The sequence below is a fragment of the Periophthalmus magnuspinnatus genome, chromosome 16, assembly GCF_009829125.3.
Source record: "Periophthalmus magnuspinnatus isolate fPerMag1 chromosome 16, fPerMag1.2.pri, whole genome shotgun sequence".
NCBI classification, from domain to species: Eukaryota; Metazoa; Chordata; class Actinopteri; order Gobiiformes; family Gobiidae; genus Periophthalmus; species Periophthalmus magnuspinnatus.
Window position 1 is genome coordinate 2577877 of NC_047141.1, and position 17775 is coordinate 2595651.

Here is a 17775-nt window from a genome sequence, read left to right on the forward strand (position 1 = left end):
TGTGGACTCTCTTTTTTGTTCCCTATCTGTCCAGCCCTGGTAGTGACACCATAGTGAGGACAGAACAGTGATATTATGAAATCACACGTTACTATGTTGAAATGACGTGATGATAAAAACGTGATGGGAGGGAGCACTGAAATGACCGTGTCAGTGCGGTGGGCTGTGGTCCTCCACATCCAAACTCGAGGCTGAGTGAACTCGACTCGGAGCTAGATTTGAATGTGCCAAACCAACATGACCTTTCTCTTCTCCAGCGTTGGGACGCACCTTGTGTGTCTGCAGCCGTGTGCACTGCATTTATTACCCTTGACTTTCCACTGTATCTCTGTCCAGCCAGAACCACACGCTCTGACAAAACTTTACAAAAACGAATGGACCTGGAAGCATATCCTGTCACCCCAACCGCAGCTGCGATTACCAGGCAGATAAACTAATCAGACCTTTAGAAGCTAGAAGCTCCAATGTTCTAACGTTGTTCCCTCATCAAAAACATGCCTCAAGACACATTTTGAAATACGATATAAGAAACAATAAAGTTGAAACTAATTTACGCAACTCACGCAAAAACCCTACAGTAGGAAGATGGAATCAGCTTGATAGGTTGAGTTTTTGCTCTCTTCCTGCCTGTCTCCTGGAATCATATCTATGCTACATTCAATCACATTTTTTCCTGCACAGTATACAAACGCAACTTGCACAATGTGTAAAGGTACAAAACAAATGAACTTTCCACTGAGGCCTTGCTAAAGTACATTTCCAATACAATTGTGTTGGAAACAACACACACTCAGACATGAATCAGTCTATTGCTAAGTTGGACTTGTCATTACATGGCAAAATTAATGTCATTCAACATATTGATGAGATTGCTGCATCTTGTGACTCCATTGTGACTCCGACTCGAAGGTACACATCTCGGCGCTGGGGGACGAGGTGACACTGAGAGTGAGAGTGGTTGAGTTAGCTAAATCCAGTGCAGAATTGGCGGCCAAAGTTATAGATCTTGAAAGCCATTCGAGACGAGATATTATTCACCTGTTGAACCTGAGGGAGACTGTGGAAGGGGCAAACCCTACTGCAGTTTTTGAAAAGTTCATCCAGACACTTCTGCAGCTTGGTCTGCACTGATCTCAATAAGTGGAATTTTTGGTTTAGCATTCCCTGCAGTTTTGTCCTTTAAAATGAATAATGTCGCACATATGTGCGGTGGTGGTGAGTGTTTAACTGACTTTTATACTCTTTGATGTTCCTTCTTGTAAAATTTTAATGTATTTATCATTTAAATCGCCTTAAAACATAATTAAACAGGGAAGTTGTACTTAATGTGGTGGTTATTGTGTTTTGTTGTAATGCCCTTCATACAGATGTAGTTTTAAACACTCTTTGTGTGATGACCAGGGAGGAGTGATGTGTGTAGGTTTGGTATACCACTCATTTGAAAATATTAACTTTTAATGTAGGGGGTCTAAATAATCCAGTAAAACGAGTATTTTAAATGACCTTGATAGTCCATGTGTCCGATTACTTCATGAGATTCAATTAGTTAAACGTGGTATAAACACAGGTTGGCAAGACACAAATCATTCTCTAGAGTTTATTATTTGTTTACTTCTAAGAATTTCTTTCCAAACATTTCCAAAGTTACTCGCAAACCATCCTCTCTTTCTGATCACATGGCTTTAATTGCTTATGCCTCTTTAACATCGTGCCCTCCATGCACTCTTCATTGACGCTTCAATACTACTTTTCTGTGTAATGACAGTTTTAAAGAGCAGTTTGTGTCTGAGCTAAAAGAATTTGTTAGTTTTAATTTAAGCTCTGAGGACGATCCCTGAATTTTGTGGGATGTGGTTACAGTACAGTACAGTACAATACAACTCGCTATGCTTCCTGTGTAAAGAACTCCAGAATGTCCAGACTGCATGTGTTACAGAGGAAACTTAATGTTTTTGACAACCTATTGCAGCAATGTTATGATGATGTTATGATGATGACATCGCTCTTCAACTTGATCAAAAAAGAGATTAACAATATTCTTAAACACCGTGCTGAATTTTAAATTCATAAAACTAGACAGTATTACTACTTTAATGGAGCCAAACCAAGCCATCTACCTGCTCTTAGGCTTAGAGCTGATGTGTTATTCTTGGATATTTCCTGTTAGGGATACCTGTGGACAGATTTTAGTGGAGCCATTAGATGTAAATGCAGTTTTTTACTCATTTTATTCTAAATTATATACCTCCGAGCTGCCACATGATGAACAAACATGTAATAACTTTCTTAAATTTGCACATTTACTTAAGTTGGCTGAGGATGAGCTGCATAAACTAAACTGCCCTATTACTTTGACTGAGCTTAAAGATGCTCTTTCAGATATGTGCAAAGGTAAATCTCCTGATCTTGATGGGATACCTCATGAGTTTTATGCAACTTTTTGGGACCAAATTGGACCTTTAATGTTGGCCATTGTTCAAACCGCTGTAGAGGCCACATCTCTTTTGAGAGATGTTAAAATTGCAATGGTTTCATTATTGCCTTAAAAAGATAAGGATCCCCCAGAATGTCCCAGTTACAGGCCCCTATCCCTTCTTAATGCCGACATAAAGATTTGGTATTGCAGTCTGGCTTTCTGCAGAAAAAGTGTGTGGTGTTGTAGTAAAATGTAACTTGTATTACACTATCTTTAATAATGAAGGAATACTCTGCTCTGTGGAACAATCTCAATGTACACATTGGTATGACTGAGGTGTACATTCCTTTGGTGATATTTTTGGTGATAAGGGGCTTCTTTCATTTGAAGATCTGTCCATTCAGTTTAATTTGCAGCATTTTAGTTTTTTTCTTTTTTACCTCAAGTTGAGAACAGCCATGAAAACATATGGGGTACCATGGCAGACTCCACTCCAGGTTCATTCTTTGCTGAAATTTGTGGATGGTGGTGTTTTCAAAGGGTAATTTCTAAACTCTATAATCATATTCTAGAAAAGACTTATGTTCCATTCCAAATGGATCTTGGACACTTCAACATGAAGTGCAGAACGCACCCAAATTGTACATTATGTCATACAAACTCATTAGCATTAACTACTTCTACATGATTTGGGAATGTTCAGGTGTTTTTAACTTTTGGAAGGTGATGAGCAACAGCCTATCTCTTTTACAATGGTAAGGCAATGCAAGGCAAATTTATTTGTATAGCACAATTTGTACACCAAATAATTCAAAGTGCTTTATAGAATAAGAAAGACATTAAAATCACACAGATCAAAGCATAAATAATCACAAATAATCATCATAAAATTAAATTTAACATTAAAACAGAAGAGTGCAGAATATAGACCTTTCAGTCATATGCACAGCTAAACAGAACAGTTTTGAGCCTGGATTTAAACATTGTCAGAGTAGAGGCCTGTCTCACATCTTCATGGCACTAACATTTTGGAGATGTACTTTGGTGCTAGGCCATGGAGAGACTTATACACAAGCAGAGCTGCTTTAAAGTCTATTCTTTGAGCTACAGGAGCCAGAGACCTGAGCACAGGATGTACATGCTCATACTTCCTGGTTCTAGCCAGGACCCGAGCAGCAGTGTTCTGGATGTACTGTTCTGTCTTAAGGCTCGTTTGGAGAGGCCAGTGAGCAGGACGTTACAGTCGTCTAACCTACTGGAGACAAATGCATGGATAAGTCTCTCTCTAAGTCTGGCTTTGACAGTTTACCTTTGATTTTTGCAATGTTTTTAGGTGGTAAAAAGCTGCAGGTGTTATTGATTTGATGTGGCTGTTAAAGTTCAAGTCTGAGTCCATTATTACCCCTAGATTTCTAGCCTGATTTGAAGGTTTTGGGGAGAGAGACTGGAGTTGACTGCTGACACTTTCTCTATGTTTCTCTGGCCAAAGATGATGACTTCAGTCTTGCCAGCGTTTAGATGGAGAAAGATGTTTTGCATCCACACACTGATCTGTTGGATGCAGTGGCAGAGGGAATCCACTGGTCCATATTCACCTGCTGCAGTGAGACATAGATCTGAGTGTCATCTGCAGAGTTGTGGTAGGACACATTATTGCTGTGTATTAACTGGCCACAGCAGCATGTAGCGATTGAACAACAGGGGTCCCAGGATTGAACTTTGGGGCACCCAACAGGTCAGGGACATTTTATCTGAGATACATTTTTCAATTTACACAAAGTACTCCCTGTCTTCTACATAGGACCTGAACCAGTTTAGTGCCGTATCAGAGATGCCCTCCCAGTCCTCTAGTCTCTGTAAGAGGATTCCATGATCCACAGTGTCAAAGGCAGCACTCAGATCTAACAGGATCAAGACTGAGACTTTGCCTGAATCAGTGTTCAAGCGGATGTCATTTGTCACCTTGATAAGAGCAGTCTCAGTGCTGTGGTGGGGTCTAAAACCAGACTGGAAAACATCAAAGGAGTTGTTCATTTCGAGAAACTTAATAAGCTGTTGGTAAGCAACTTTTTCAAGGACTTTCCCTAGAAATGGCAGATTTGAGATTGGCCGGTAATTGTTCAATATCGTGGCATCAAGACTGCTCTTCTTTAGGAGAGGCTTGATAACCGCAGATAACTATCTTGTAATGTTCCTTGCTCACCTGTGGTTTTGATTCTTAATGACATGTCTCTGCTTGGCTTGAGCAGAGAGCAAGAAAAGGTTTTTCAGACTTGGCCTAACAGCTGCAAAAAAATAAAATAAAAAGGTTGCAGTCAGATGGAAACCCCCTCATTCCTTATTTCATCGCCAGTGGGTACTGTCATTTATTGATATTGCTTATTTTGCTCTTTCGCATGCTTAATGCGAAAGAGAAAACAATATACAAAAAGCCACAGAGTGGGTAAGTCATATTGTAACAGTCCTTCATATTTATGTATATAACTTAGTGTTTGTTCATGTGACACATGAGCAAACAATTTTAATAATGTTCCACTTGACCCTAATAGGTTGCACACTCAGCCATCAGCGCTCTGCCACAGCCACGTTTTCAAGATCTCCAGTAAGATAAGAAATGAACTAAAATACAGAAATGAAAAGCAACATTTGACATCTTTATTAATGTATTAGAATAAGAAGAGTCCCAGATGAGCAATTAGCCCCTTGTGGATGTCAGTTCACTTTGTGTACTTTTTATTTTATGTAATTTAAATTTTATGCAATGTATTGTAAGAATTTCATTTTAATATTTATTTTATTGTATTTCCTTTTGTGACAGTTATCACGGGTTGTCAAAGAAAGAATAAACTCTGTTTTGTCTACCTTGTGCTCACATGAAATCCTTGAGGGTGCTACACATATTGCTATCAAAGTTTGTAAGTGTAATGCAGTATGTACTGATGTGCACAAATCCTTTTATTTTAAAGCAAGTTTATTTGTATAGCACAATTCGTACGCAAGGAAATTCAAAGTACTTTACAGAATAAAAAAGACATTAAAATCACAATACAACAAATCCAAACACAAATAATAATCACAAATAATCATCATAAAATGAAAATTACAGGAGAAAAGTGTAGAATAAAACCCTTTCAGTCATATGCACAGCTAAAAAAAATGTTTTGAGCCTGGATTTAAACATTGTCAAAGTAGATGCCTGTCTCACATCTTCAGGAAGACTGTTCCAGGTTTTATATGCAGAAAACTGCTGATTCCCCTGGTTTAGTCCTGGCTCTGGAGGAGGAGGCCAGTCCCTGAAGTCCTCAGAGTGTGAGACGGTTCATGTGGTGCTAACCTGTGGCAGATGTACTTTGGTGCTGGTCCATGGAAAGACTTGTACACAAACAAAGCAGCTTTAAAGTCAGGGACATTTTATCTGAGACACATTTTACAATTTCAACAAAAAAACTCCCTGTTTCCTAGATAGGACTTGAACCAGTTTAAAGCAGTACTACAGATGCCCTCCCAGTGCTCTAGTCTCTGTAAGAGGATCCCATGATCAACAGTGTCAAAAGCAGCACTCAGATCTAACAGGATCAAGACTGAGACTTTACTTGCATCAGTGTTCAGGCAGATGTCATTTGTCACCTTAAGAAGGGCAGTCTCAGTGCTGTGGTGGGGTCTAAAACCTGACTGGAAAACATCAAAGGAGTTGTCTGTGTAATCCTTCAGCCATCCACATCTGCTCTATAGTAAAAGCTGAAATTAAATCTGTCAACTGGACAAAACGTTTTAGGAATGAAGATATTTTGCTGCTCATCCAAGCTGCTTCTTCAGTTCTCGTCACATTGCTGCTGGACATTGCCTTACATCTATCTGAAGGGAGGACTACACTAAAACTGTAAACATCTACTTAGCCTGGGACCTATTTAGCATAATCATTTAGCCTAAATGAGTTGATTCTGTGTCTTTCTAGACTAGCAAGCTCCATTGTTCACTTTGTTTCCCTTGCTTGCTTTGGGTCAGAGGAAGGAGCTATAAATAGGAAATAAATGATGTCTGGGGCCCCCATTCCTGTTCAAGGAAGGATTCTCCTTCCTTACAAAAATTGCTTCTTTAACTCCCCTCTCAAACCATTTCTTTTCTCTGGCTAATCTTTGTATCTCACTATCTTCAGTACTGATATTAGCCAGAGAAAAGCTGACTCGCCCTCCTTGCACATTCGTGCTGGGGCCTTTATGAAGCAGCAGACTCCAAAACAGAATTCTCTTTAAAACATCTCATGAACACAACCAACTGGCCTTCAGTCACTTTCTGTTCTGTGAGTTTTCATGTGCATCTTCAAATTAGAGCTTTGTGAAAACCCTTTATCACAAATGGAACAACTGTAAGGTCGTTCACCGGTGTGCGTTCTCTCATGTTCACGTAGATGAGACTTTGTAGCAAATGTCTTCTCACATGTTGTGCAGTTGTAAGGTCGTTCACCAGTGTGTATCTTTAAATGTTCATGTAGATTGGCCTTTTGAGAAAATGTTTTCTCACATATTGAACAACTGAATGGTTTATCTCCTGTGTGCACTCTCATATGTGCATCTAGATTACACTTCATGGTAAATGTTTTCTCACATCTTGAACAACTGTAAGGTCGTTCACCGGTGTGTATCTTTAAATGTTCATGTAGATTGGCCTTTTGAGAAAATGTTTTCTCACATATTGAACAGTTGTAAGGTCGTTCACCGGTGTGTATCTTTACATGTTTATGTAGATTGGCCTTGTGATGAAATGTTTTCTCACATGTTGAACAGCTGTAAGGTCGTACACCAGCGTGTACCTTTGCATGTACATCTCGATTGGCCTTTGTTGTAAATGTTTTCTCACATGTTGAACAGCTGAATGGTTTCTCTCCTGTGTGCACTCGAATGTGTCTTTGTAATTTCCACACAGTCTGAAACCTCTTCTGACACGCATAACACTGGTGTTTTTTCTTGTCAGCTCCTTGGACTGTTCCTGACATGTCTCCATAGTTCACAGTGGCACTGGTCTCAGGTCTATTCCCCAAATACATGTCTGCACCAGAGTTTGGTGCAGCAGTGCTTCTGGCTCTGATCTGGACTTGGTTGCAGTGGTCTCCATCAGCCTCTGTCTCCATCTGTGCAGCTGAAAAGCTGATTGGAGCTCTCCAGTCTTCATCATTGTCAGAGGAGTGCTCCGTGTGTCCCTCAGTCTCCGAGTGTAAATGTGGCTCTGTGCTGATGTCCTCTCCCTGTGTTTCCCCTCTGTGTCTATGTTGAAGCAGTGAGGACTCTTCTGTCTTCACACAGACAGCACTGGACTCTGGGACGCCCACTGGGAGCTGGGGTGGAGATCAAACACACAAATATTAATATTCATATTTTGACTCAAAACAATGATCAGAACATTTCTTGATTTCAATCAGAAAAGTGCTAAATGTGTCTGTCATTTTCTTGGTTGAGGTTTGTTAGAAAAATTGTTATACATTTATCAATTTCAAGATGAGAACAAACATCCTCCAGATGAAGGATCGCTCCGACCAGAGGATATCAAGTCACTAACTGGCCCTTAACACATATTCTGTGTATTAGATAATGCTCACTCTCCCTCGCTGAATAAAAGATAACAGCTTCATTCGAATATTTTCTTTTCTTGCCAAATTGTACGGTGTTTAGTTGGCCAGCAAGTGGTGCTGTTGTATTGTACCCATGGGGGCTCTCGTCTATCAACACTGTGGTGAGAAGGGGGTGTATATTTATATATTTGTTTATATTTGCTCGCAACAAGACCATTGTGAACAAGACAAAGACTGCTTTAGCTTTGTAGATCAGTGACTGCAGGAAAACGAATATTACTACAGCGGAGTGACGTCAGGATGAAGAGGCGTGGTCAGAGGAACTGTGAAATATGAGTGAGTCACTGTTAATCATTTCTTATGTGTCCAACCTCATAGGCTGATCATTAAAATTTAATTTGTTACAGTATTTCTAAAGGTTGTCATTTTTATTTACAGCACAGTATGGTATTTGGTTTTGTTCTATAATACTGTACTTATATATTTATAAAGTGTGGGCTGAGGGATTTTACAGTCTTAAAACAAATATAATTGTCAAAAATAAAACCGACTACTTTGTGGATTTCGGCTGTTGCAAATTATTTTTGGAACGTAACCCCCGCAATAAACCAGGGACCAGTGTAGTCTACTTTTCCTCCTCACATAAACAATCATGTGTCTTTGATGTGACCTAAGCCTGACTTGGCTCATTGGATTAATACATGCGGTGCCTTCAGGGCCCGTGTGGAGTGTGAACAACTTCAATTTCCCTACTGAATGCAAATGTATCTCTTGCTTCTGCCCGCCACGTTTAAGCTCCTAAGACCTGAGCTCTTCCATGGCTGCTTTATTAATTTCTCTTTATTTTTACACTCATCAGGTCCCAATCTGCCCAAATAACTAATAATTATCTTTTTACATTATGTAGTTTCTGAGAAAAATTATGTCCACATATGAAGACATTCGTTCTATGTTTTAATCATTTTGATAGAACAAAATAAAATCACATTTGAATAACGAATAGCAAAAACTATTAAGTGCCTGAACGCAGCAAGATTTGTCCTGAATAAACAGAAAATGAGAAACAACAATTTTGGTTCATTTGAAGAGCTGCTGACAGTAGCAGGAAGACATATGCCTTTACAAAAAAAAAAAAAAAAATCTATTCTGTACTTTCTAAACCAGGGTGAGCAAACTTTTTGATACACAATGGTTTCTAAAATTTGATAACTTTCAGTTAAATAAACAGAGAAGAAAAACTTTGAACAAGGTTTACCCTTACCTATTTTAATATGTGGCAACGTTAAGCGGGCCGGATTAATAAACTCAAAGAGACCTGTGTGGCCCCCCGGCCATAGTTTGCCCATGTCTGATCTAAACTCTGATCTTAAAATTATCATCTAAATTGAACATTTTTGCATTGTTGCTGTTCTTGTATGCTGTTCTTCTTCTTCAAAAAATTTGCATTGTGGTCTAGAAAACCCAAAATGTGTTGTCCACATATGTGGACGCCAGGTCCAAGAAGCTTAAGCATGGAGCACCCATTCTCCCTGCGCCACCCACCTGGTCGGACCTCAAGGCATTCCCAGGCCAGCCGAGAGACAGTCCCTCCAGCGTCCTGGGTCTCAGCCTAAATATGTTTGTGATGAGGAAACCACATTATAACATAGATGAGAGAATAGCCTAATACGGCCCTTTAACTATTCTCCAGACTCACCATCAGCTGCAGCCTCTGCTCTCTCACAAATACTGCACCTAACCCTGTCCTTTAGTCCGTTTGCAGAGCACAAAGCGGCGGCTTCATCAACCGAGTTTATACAAATGATCCATGTGAGTTTAGGTTTGTTTCTATGAACGTAAAAGACGTGCCCAGATCTTTCCTTACGTCATTATGCATCTACAGATGAAGCGCGTGACGCTGTGATGGCCCTAAAGCTTTTATTTTCACTGTTATATAAAGTTTGCTTTGTCCAGACACATGTTTTTTTACAATGTCGGGGCCAATTCAACTTTTACAGTGTTACAGACTCTTCGTGCAGAGATCAGCCGTGTTCGGAAACCTGCGGGAGAAAAGCGCACTGTATTGTGGGATGCCTCATAGCTCCCATGCTAAAGGAGCTAAGAAAGGAAGCATACAGGCTCCTTTTACAAATGAAATATTGAAACAGAAGCTGTGCTCTCCAACCTTATGTGGTCCGTTTCACGCAACTTCATCCTAGACAACACTGTGGATAAAGCTCACCTGTGCTGGGAGCGTGTCTTCCTCCTGTTTGACGCTCTGCTCCTCTGGCTCCTCTTTAATCCGTGGAGTCTGTGGAGTGTCCTGGTTCCTCTGGTTGTCCTCTTTGGAGCGACACAGTTCCTCCTCATACTCCGCTATCGTTCTTTCAAACAGCGCAAAGATCTCTTCAGCAGCCGCAGTCAGCCGCTCATTCACCAAAGCTCTCAGCGTTTGGCCTTTGGACATTTTAACAAAGTGTTTTTAGCTTTAGCTCCGAGCTAACCGCACACGGGGCTCTGTCTGCTTCCTGCTTTTTGTGCAGCAGGTAGACACGGTTAGTGTACTGCTGCCCCCACTGGTCAGGCTGTTACACTCCGAAAATACTCATTGAGCTCGTGCACACACGTGACTAGGTGTAAGTACGGCGGCGTAGAGCTGTCAAATCTGTACTTAAATAAAATCATCAGTATCTCGTTTTAACATGACTGTAACATATTTAATGTTCACTCTGAAAATCTTTGTTTATGTTAAAGTCAATTACTGCCCTCTAGTGGACGCCTTGGGTACCGCTGCTGTGGAATTTAAAACACTAAAAACAAAAAAAAGAACAAAATAAACTGAGAAGTCATCTTGAATTAAATCTGATTTATTGTGGCACAGTTGTAAAGAGTTCCTCATCCCTGACAGAGCGTCAGCCCTGAGCTGTGTCAGTGTCAGCACATTTATACCACACCAGTAAGAATTAAAACTGCAAGCAGTGATAAAGGCCCTCGCCACCCCTTGCGACCGCGGGGTACAGGCCACAGTGAAGATCCTGCCTTTCGTTCCCGCTTACATCGCTCCTCCCCCCAAAATCAGCAACTGAGTAATACTACTCCATTCATTCCATAGAGACAATTTATCACATTGTCACGCCTGAACGGTTGGAAATAGAGGTATGTGTTCTTTGGCTTTTTTTGTTCAGTATGATGAGAGGAATATGTGTACCAAATTTCAATGGTCTATGACAAAGTAATAATTTCTCATCTCAGTTAACCAAAACCTATGTATTTCAATGAGAAATGTCAGTCGTTGCCATGGCAACACCTTTGAAATTAGAGGTATGTTCTAATTGGCTTTTTGTTCAGTATGGCAATTGGGATGTCTATGCCAAATTTCAAATGTTTGTGATGAAGTAATCTTTTTCGTACCATTAAAACATTCAAGGGGGCGCTGTGGAGCAATATAATGTCTGACATGTGTAAATTGTATATCTATGCGTTCAGATCAACGTTTTGACCAAAAAAGTATATTCCTGCCGGGACATAGGACACTAAATGTGTGAGTTACACGCATTTAAAATCTTTTAAAAATTGCTTTTTAATTTGTGGGCTGGCCACACCCACATTTTATAACTTAGAAAGTTCCAAAAGAGTTCCCTATAATCCCACATGGGACTAGTTCATTTTGACCAATTTGCAAGTTTCTTGAATGAAAATCCGAGGCACAAAAAATTCAAATGCGAGAGGTAAAATTCTGAAAAAATGGGGTTCCGCCCACAATGGCCAACTTCCTGTAGGGTTTAGGGTGGGGTCATAATATAATTTTTTACTTGTCTTGACATGTTCTATGTTTGTACCAAATTTCATTTGTCTACGATGAAAAAGGTCTCTCATTGCTGCAATGTATTTCAAATTTTGTGGTGGCGCTATTGAGTCATTTTGAAACATTATTTTTTTTGAATATCAAAATAATAAATTTTTCATCAAACTTGAATTTTGGGTCCAATAAAATTGACTTTTCGTTAACGTTCAGGGGGTCAAAAGTGGATTCAAAGTCGCGACCAAAATAAGAATAATAATGGAAATGCATTTTCCACCCATTATTTTTCTCCTAAACCATAACAGCTACAGTCATGTGACTTTCTCACATTGTGCCCCATCACAAATAAGGCCCCTGTGAATTTTTCCACACGTCCACGACAAATCGATTGTCTTCTATGAATTTTTGAAAATGAAATTTGAAGAGGGCGCTAGAGAGCCATTTTGTAAGAGAGTGCCTTAATTTGCATATCATTGCGTTCAGCTCACAAATGTGCATAAACGCTGTATTAGCGTTTTCCCAACAAAAAATGTGTGAAAAAGAAATATTTTTTTGAAATATTCCAAAATTTGCGATTTTGTTGAAAATTCACCCTGACCACACCCAAAGTCATAATCAAAATGTAATTGATAATCTTTAATCACACATGTCTTTAGTGGGATTTGGCAAAATTTGAAGTGTTTGTGATTAAAACTGGGCGAGATAATGTCCTGAATGCGAGGGTGTGCACTTTTGTCGTTCACGGGTTTGATCCAATATGGCCGACTTCCTGTACATTTTAGGGCGGGGCTATAATATCATTTTTGTCATGTCCCGACATGTACTATTTTTTGATTGAGTTTTGGATTTTTACGTCGACTTTTTTCCGAGTCGGGCTCCCATTGGCCCCATGAAAATCAAAGTTTGAGGTGGCGCTACCGAGTTGTCTTTCGTTATTTTTTCTCATGGTCTTTTGTGACAGTTAGAGCTCGTCGAGTTCTAATTTTTGACACCACTCACTGCCATGTCGGGGTGTGTTTACTACTTGATTTTTGGCATTTTCCACGCTCCGGACACGGTTTTAATGAGTCCCTCGCCGGGACGGAGTCCCAGGCTCGGGCCTAATTGCATGAACTACAAAACCAATTTAGACCTGTTAAAGGAGTACAAGGCCAAAATACTTCTTGACAGCAGGTGAATATGGACGAGTGGATTCACTCTGCCACTGCATCCAACAGATTTAAAACCTTCAAATCAGGCTAGAAATCTAGGGGTAATAATGGACTCAGACTTGAACTTTAACAGCCACATCAAATAGCAAACAACAAAGTTAAATCTGTCAACTGGACAAATCTTGTAGGAGTGAAGACGTTTGGCTGCTCATCCAAGTCGCTTATTCAGTTTTGGTCAGAATGAAAAATCTACCTGAGGGGAGGGGCTAACTACACTGAAACTGTAAGCAGCTATTGTTCCCAGTTTCAACTGAGACTAACCTATTCAGCCCTTAACGACCCTGCTATTGTTCTCATTGTTCTGGGTCTGAGGATAGAGTTGTAAATGGGGGAGAGATTATGTCTCAGGCCTCCATTTCTGTTTAAGGAAGGATTCTCTTTCCTAACAAAAATAGTTTCTTTAACTCCTGTCTCAAACCATTTATTTTCTCTGGCTCAGATCTGAACTTCACTATCTTCAAAGGAGTGGTTAGTGGCTTTGAGATGGAGATGTACAGCAGACTGAGATCCAGAGGAACTCTCACGCCGGTGTTGGTACATCCTTTAATGGAGTAGCTGTTTAGTTTCTCCAGTGTAACGCTCACTGCACTCTTCACTACACTGAATGGAGTAGACTACATTACTTGGTTTATGGCTCAGGGTTTTGTCCTTAGGGTGAACCAATTTTTGCCTTAAAGTGTTTGTGGGTTTGAAAAAGACAGGAATCTCATACTGTCTGAAGATTCTCTGAAGTTTTTCAGATACACCCGCAGTGTAAGGAATGGTAAAACCTCTCCTTCTAGGTCCTGATTCTCCTTGGCTTCTTCCCGTGTGAACTTGATGTTTGGATCCACAGCATTAATACGTGCAGTAAAAGGCTCCAGATCCTGAATTTTGATTTTGGTCCAGTTGTCATCCGCATATCGAAACCAATGTGTGGGTGGGACTACCTGGAAATGAGGCCAATGCCTCCTGTTCAAATTGTTCCATGTATAAATTAGCCATGATAGGAGAGACCGGTGAGCCCATGGCACAGCCGTGGATTTGCCTGTAGAAGTTTCCTCTAAACTGGAAATATGTGCTATTTAGACAAATTTCCATCAGTTTACAGATTTGGTCTGGTGTCAGTTTCATTCTCTTTTAGCTTAGTATCCTGCAGTAGTCTCCTCTTTGCAGCCTCCACTGCCACAGCTGTGAGGATACAAGTGAAAAGAGAGGTCACAGCAAAGGAAACCATGGTCTCTTCTGAATCAAATTAGCCCCTCCCCTCATTAGCCCCTCCCCTCAGATAGATTTAAAGGCAGTGTCCAGCAGCCAAATGTCTTCACTCCTACAAGATTTGTCCAGTTGACAGATTTAACTTTGTTGTTTGCTATGGATCGGACCTGGACAACTGTCGTAACGGTGGGTGTAGCGGACCAAAGAGTGCAGACTCGGGGCAGATTTATGGTGTTTATTTACAATAGTGCAGAGTTAATAGTCAATAGTTCGTAAATCACCAACGGGGACAGGGAGCGGGAGGCAGGCCAGATGGGCGTAGTCCAGAGCAGGCAGGAGACATCCAGGGCCGGATCACAACAGGACAAGGCGCGGTAACAGGAAGGACCGAGCAGGAGTAATCCAGCAAGCGGGAGCCAGGGCAGGTGACGGGAAACAAGCCGGAGACCACGACAGGACAGGAGGCGAAGACACACGTAGGATCCCGCAGACAACAACAGGACAGACAGGGTGAGGAAACACAGACGATCTCGCGCCAAGTGTCAAGTCCCAGCTCCTCATACGCTCCGCAGCCGGTGGAGGTAATTGCGCTGATGCGCTCCAGGTGCGCGCGGGAGGAGCCGGGAACTCCGCCCAGCTCCAGGCTCAGACAGGAGAGGGAGGGGAAGGCACACAGGGAGACAGATACTAGAGGCATCATGACAACGACTGAGGGTCTGCACAGACAGCCACATCAAATCAATAACATCTGCAGGTTTTTACCACCTAAAAAATATTGCAAAAGTAAACTGTCAAAGCCAGACTTAGAGAGACTTATCCTGCATTTGTCTCCAGTAGGTTAGACTACTGTAACGTCCTGCTCACTGGCCTCTCCACACGAGCCTGTGTCCTGTGCTCAGGTCTCTGGCCCCTGTGGCTCAGAGAATAGACTTTAAAACAGCTCTGCTTATGAACAAGTCTCTCCATGGACGAGCACCAAAGAACATCTCTGTAATGAATGTAATTTTAATCTTATGCCCATTATTTGTGATTATTATTTGTGTTTCAATTTGCTGTATTGTAATTTTAATATATTTTAATTCATATGACTGAAATGTTTTTATACTGCACTCTTCTATTTTAATGTTAATTTTATGATGATTATTTGTGATTATTTGTTTTGATTTGTGTGATTTTAATGTCTTTCTTATTCTGTAAAGCTCTTTGAATTACTTTGTGTATGAATTGTGCTATACAAATAAACTTGCCTTTGGACATAGGATAATCATTTCATCTAATGTGCATCAGACAGTGGACACAGAGCACATTGTACTTGGTCAAAGATCAAATGGATAAAATATAATTAAACTAAGAATTAAGAAACTGGGACTAAGAGGTCTGTATAACAGTAAAGTACATTTAAAATGTTATCTACTGCAAGCTCTTGTTATTAGCTCGGTCCTTTTTTAAACTAGGTAATGTGTGCAGACTTTTATTTGATGGTACAATATATTTTTTGTTGTAAAACATGTACAGAAGTACATTTAATAAGGCCACAGTAATAATTCATGAATATCTATGTAACAAGGTACAGGTTTATGCACAACTGTTGTATTTCTCTGTAGTTACATGTACATCTCCTGTACAGTTTGTTAATGCACATTTCTGTGTGTTTTGTTTTACAATTTTACAAAGACGTGGAGAAGGTAAAAGACAAGTCTTCTGTTTATGGTCGTGTGGACTCTCTTTTGTCCAGCCTGGTAATGACACCATAGTGAGGACATAATAGTAAAAGGACAGTTGCACAATGGGATAACACAAGAACAACTTTCACCGATGCACTATGAACAAACACAAGATGGAGCAGCAAGACAAGATGGACTAAACACAAAAAGTGTATGAGACCATTTCACAAATCTCCTGCTCAAGCTCAAGTACATCACCAAAGCCAAAGCTAAAGCTCAAGCAGCCAAAGCACAAATGTTGAAAGAAAAGCTAGAACAGAAGCAAGTCAAATGAGGTACGTGGTAAAGACAGAGAGGCACGCCACCGCCTCCTCAGCTGAAGCAGCGAGGACGAACTACCTTCAGGACACTGCTCACTGCACCAGCAAGTATATGCAGGCCACTGTGCACTGAAGCCTCCAACACATAATGAGCCCCATCACCACCTCTGCCAGGCCCAGTTCAGTGGTACCTGAGTGGCTTTCTAACAGGTAAGGTAAAGTTTAGCACTCCAAACAGAGCCCAAACACATTATCCTCTCGCTCCATGGTCTCACACATCCAGTCATAGAAACTATGATTGTGAAGAAGCAATGACTGATCTGGAAAGTTTCTTTGCAGAATGTGACCAGGGAACTCAATCTAACAGTCAGAGAGGAGCTTGACCTGCAGATAAAGTGGCTTGACGCAGATTCAGGTCAAGCCAGGCAAGAGGAGCATGGCTCAAATGCAAAACAGTTTATCAGCCTATGTCCACTATGCCACAGCAGATGTTTGGTTTGGCAAAGATTACATGACACTTACTATTGGAGAGCTTTAAAAAAATAAATAAATAAAAAAAATAAAAATAAAACACAAAGACAATCAGCGTCTCAAAGAGGAGACATTCTAATGGAGACGGAACTAAGTCAAGAGGATGTTTACCAGGTTTAGCATAATGTGACACAGCCAGGTAAATTGTAAAAAAGCTTCCTTATGGACTGCAGGAACGCTGGATCACAAATGGCTCTGGGCTGGGTTATTGTAGGTGAGGTATGTCTAGATCTGGGCTGGGTTATTGTAGGTGAGGTATGTCTAGATCTGGGCTGGGTTATTGTAGGTGAGGTATGTCTAGATCTGGGCTGGGTTATTGTAGGTGAGGTATGTCTTGGGGGTAGCTCTAAAACAGACTAAAGTGAATTTTTACAAAACCAATGTGACGAAACGATCTTAGGTTCCTATGGTTGAAAGACAATGACCTGAGAAAACAAATAACACAGTTCCACATGAAAGTCACAGTTTTGGGAACAGTTCATTGACAGCTATTGGTATCTATGGATTGGGATGAGCAGCAAGAGGAGCATGGATCAAACACAAAACTGTTTGTCTCCCACAATTTCTATGCAGATGATGGACTGACATCTGTGTACAATAAGAAGTCAGGAACAAGAAACATGCAAGCAGAATCAAATATACGGCTCCATAAAACCGCCTCAAGTGTCACTGAGGTCATGGATGTGTGTCCACCAGAGGAGCGAGCAGCAGATCTTAAGGATTTAAACTTGCACGTGAACTCTCTGCCTCTCCAACAAAGTCTTGGGGTTGGTTGGAACTTAGAAAATGACTCTTTTACATTCCAAGCAGGACAAGACACAAAACCATTTACCAGCAAAGGCATACTTTTGATTGTAAATATCCTCTGTGACCCTCTAGGTTTTGCTGTTCCAGTGAGAATTCAGGGAAAAGCACTGTACAGGGAGCTAACTCTGGAACATCAGGACTGGGATAACCCTTTACCAGCATAGAGATTGGACAAAATGGACTGACTCGTTTACTGCCCTTGAACATGTCCACATCCGCAGGCCCTTTGTACCCATTTAATTGTCACACACAAACAAAAGAAACATGCATCTTCTCAGATGC

General features: G+C 40.7%; 1 protein-coding gene across 1 annotated transcript; it reads right to left on the reverse strand.

The window, feature by feature from the left end:
* Positions 1 to 5378: 5378 nt before the first annotated feature.
* LOC129456933 (zinc finger protein 501-like) lies at positions 5379 to 10505 on the reverse strand. The gene is made up of 2 exons (XM_055227998.1): positions 10204 to 10505; positions 5379 to 7748 (listed from the first exon to the last, which is right to left on the reverse strand). Exons 1-2 carry the CDS (start codon positions 10426 to 10428, stop codon positions 6699 to 6701), a joined length of 1275 nt encoding a protein of 424 aa, XP_055083973.1. The 5' UTR covers positions 10429 to 10505; the 3' UTR covers positions 5379 to 6698.
* Positions 10506 to 17775: the final 7270 nt, after the last annotated feature.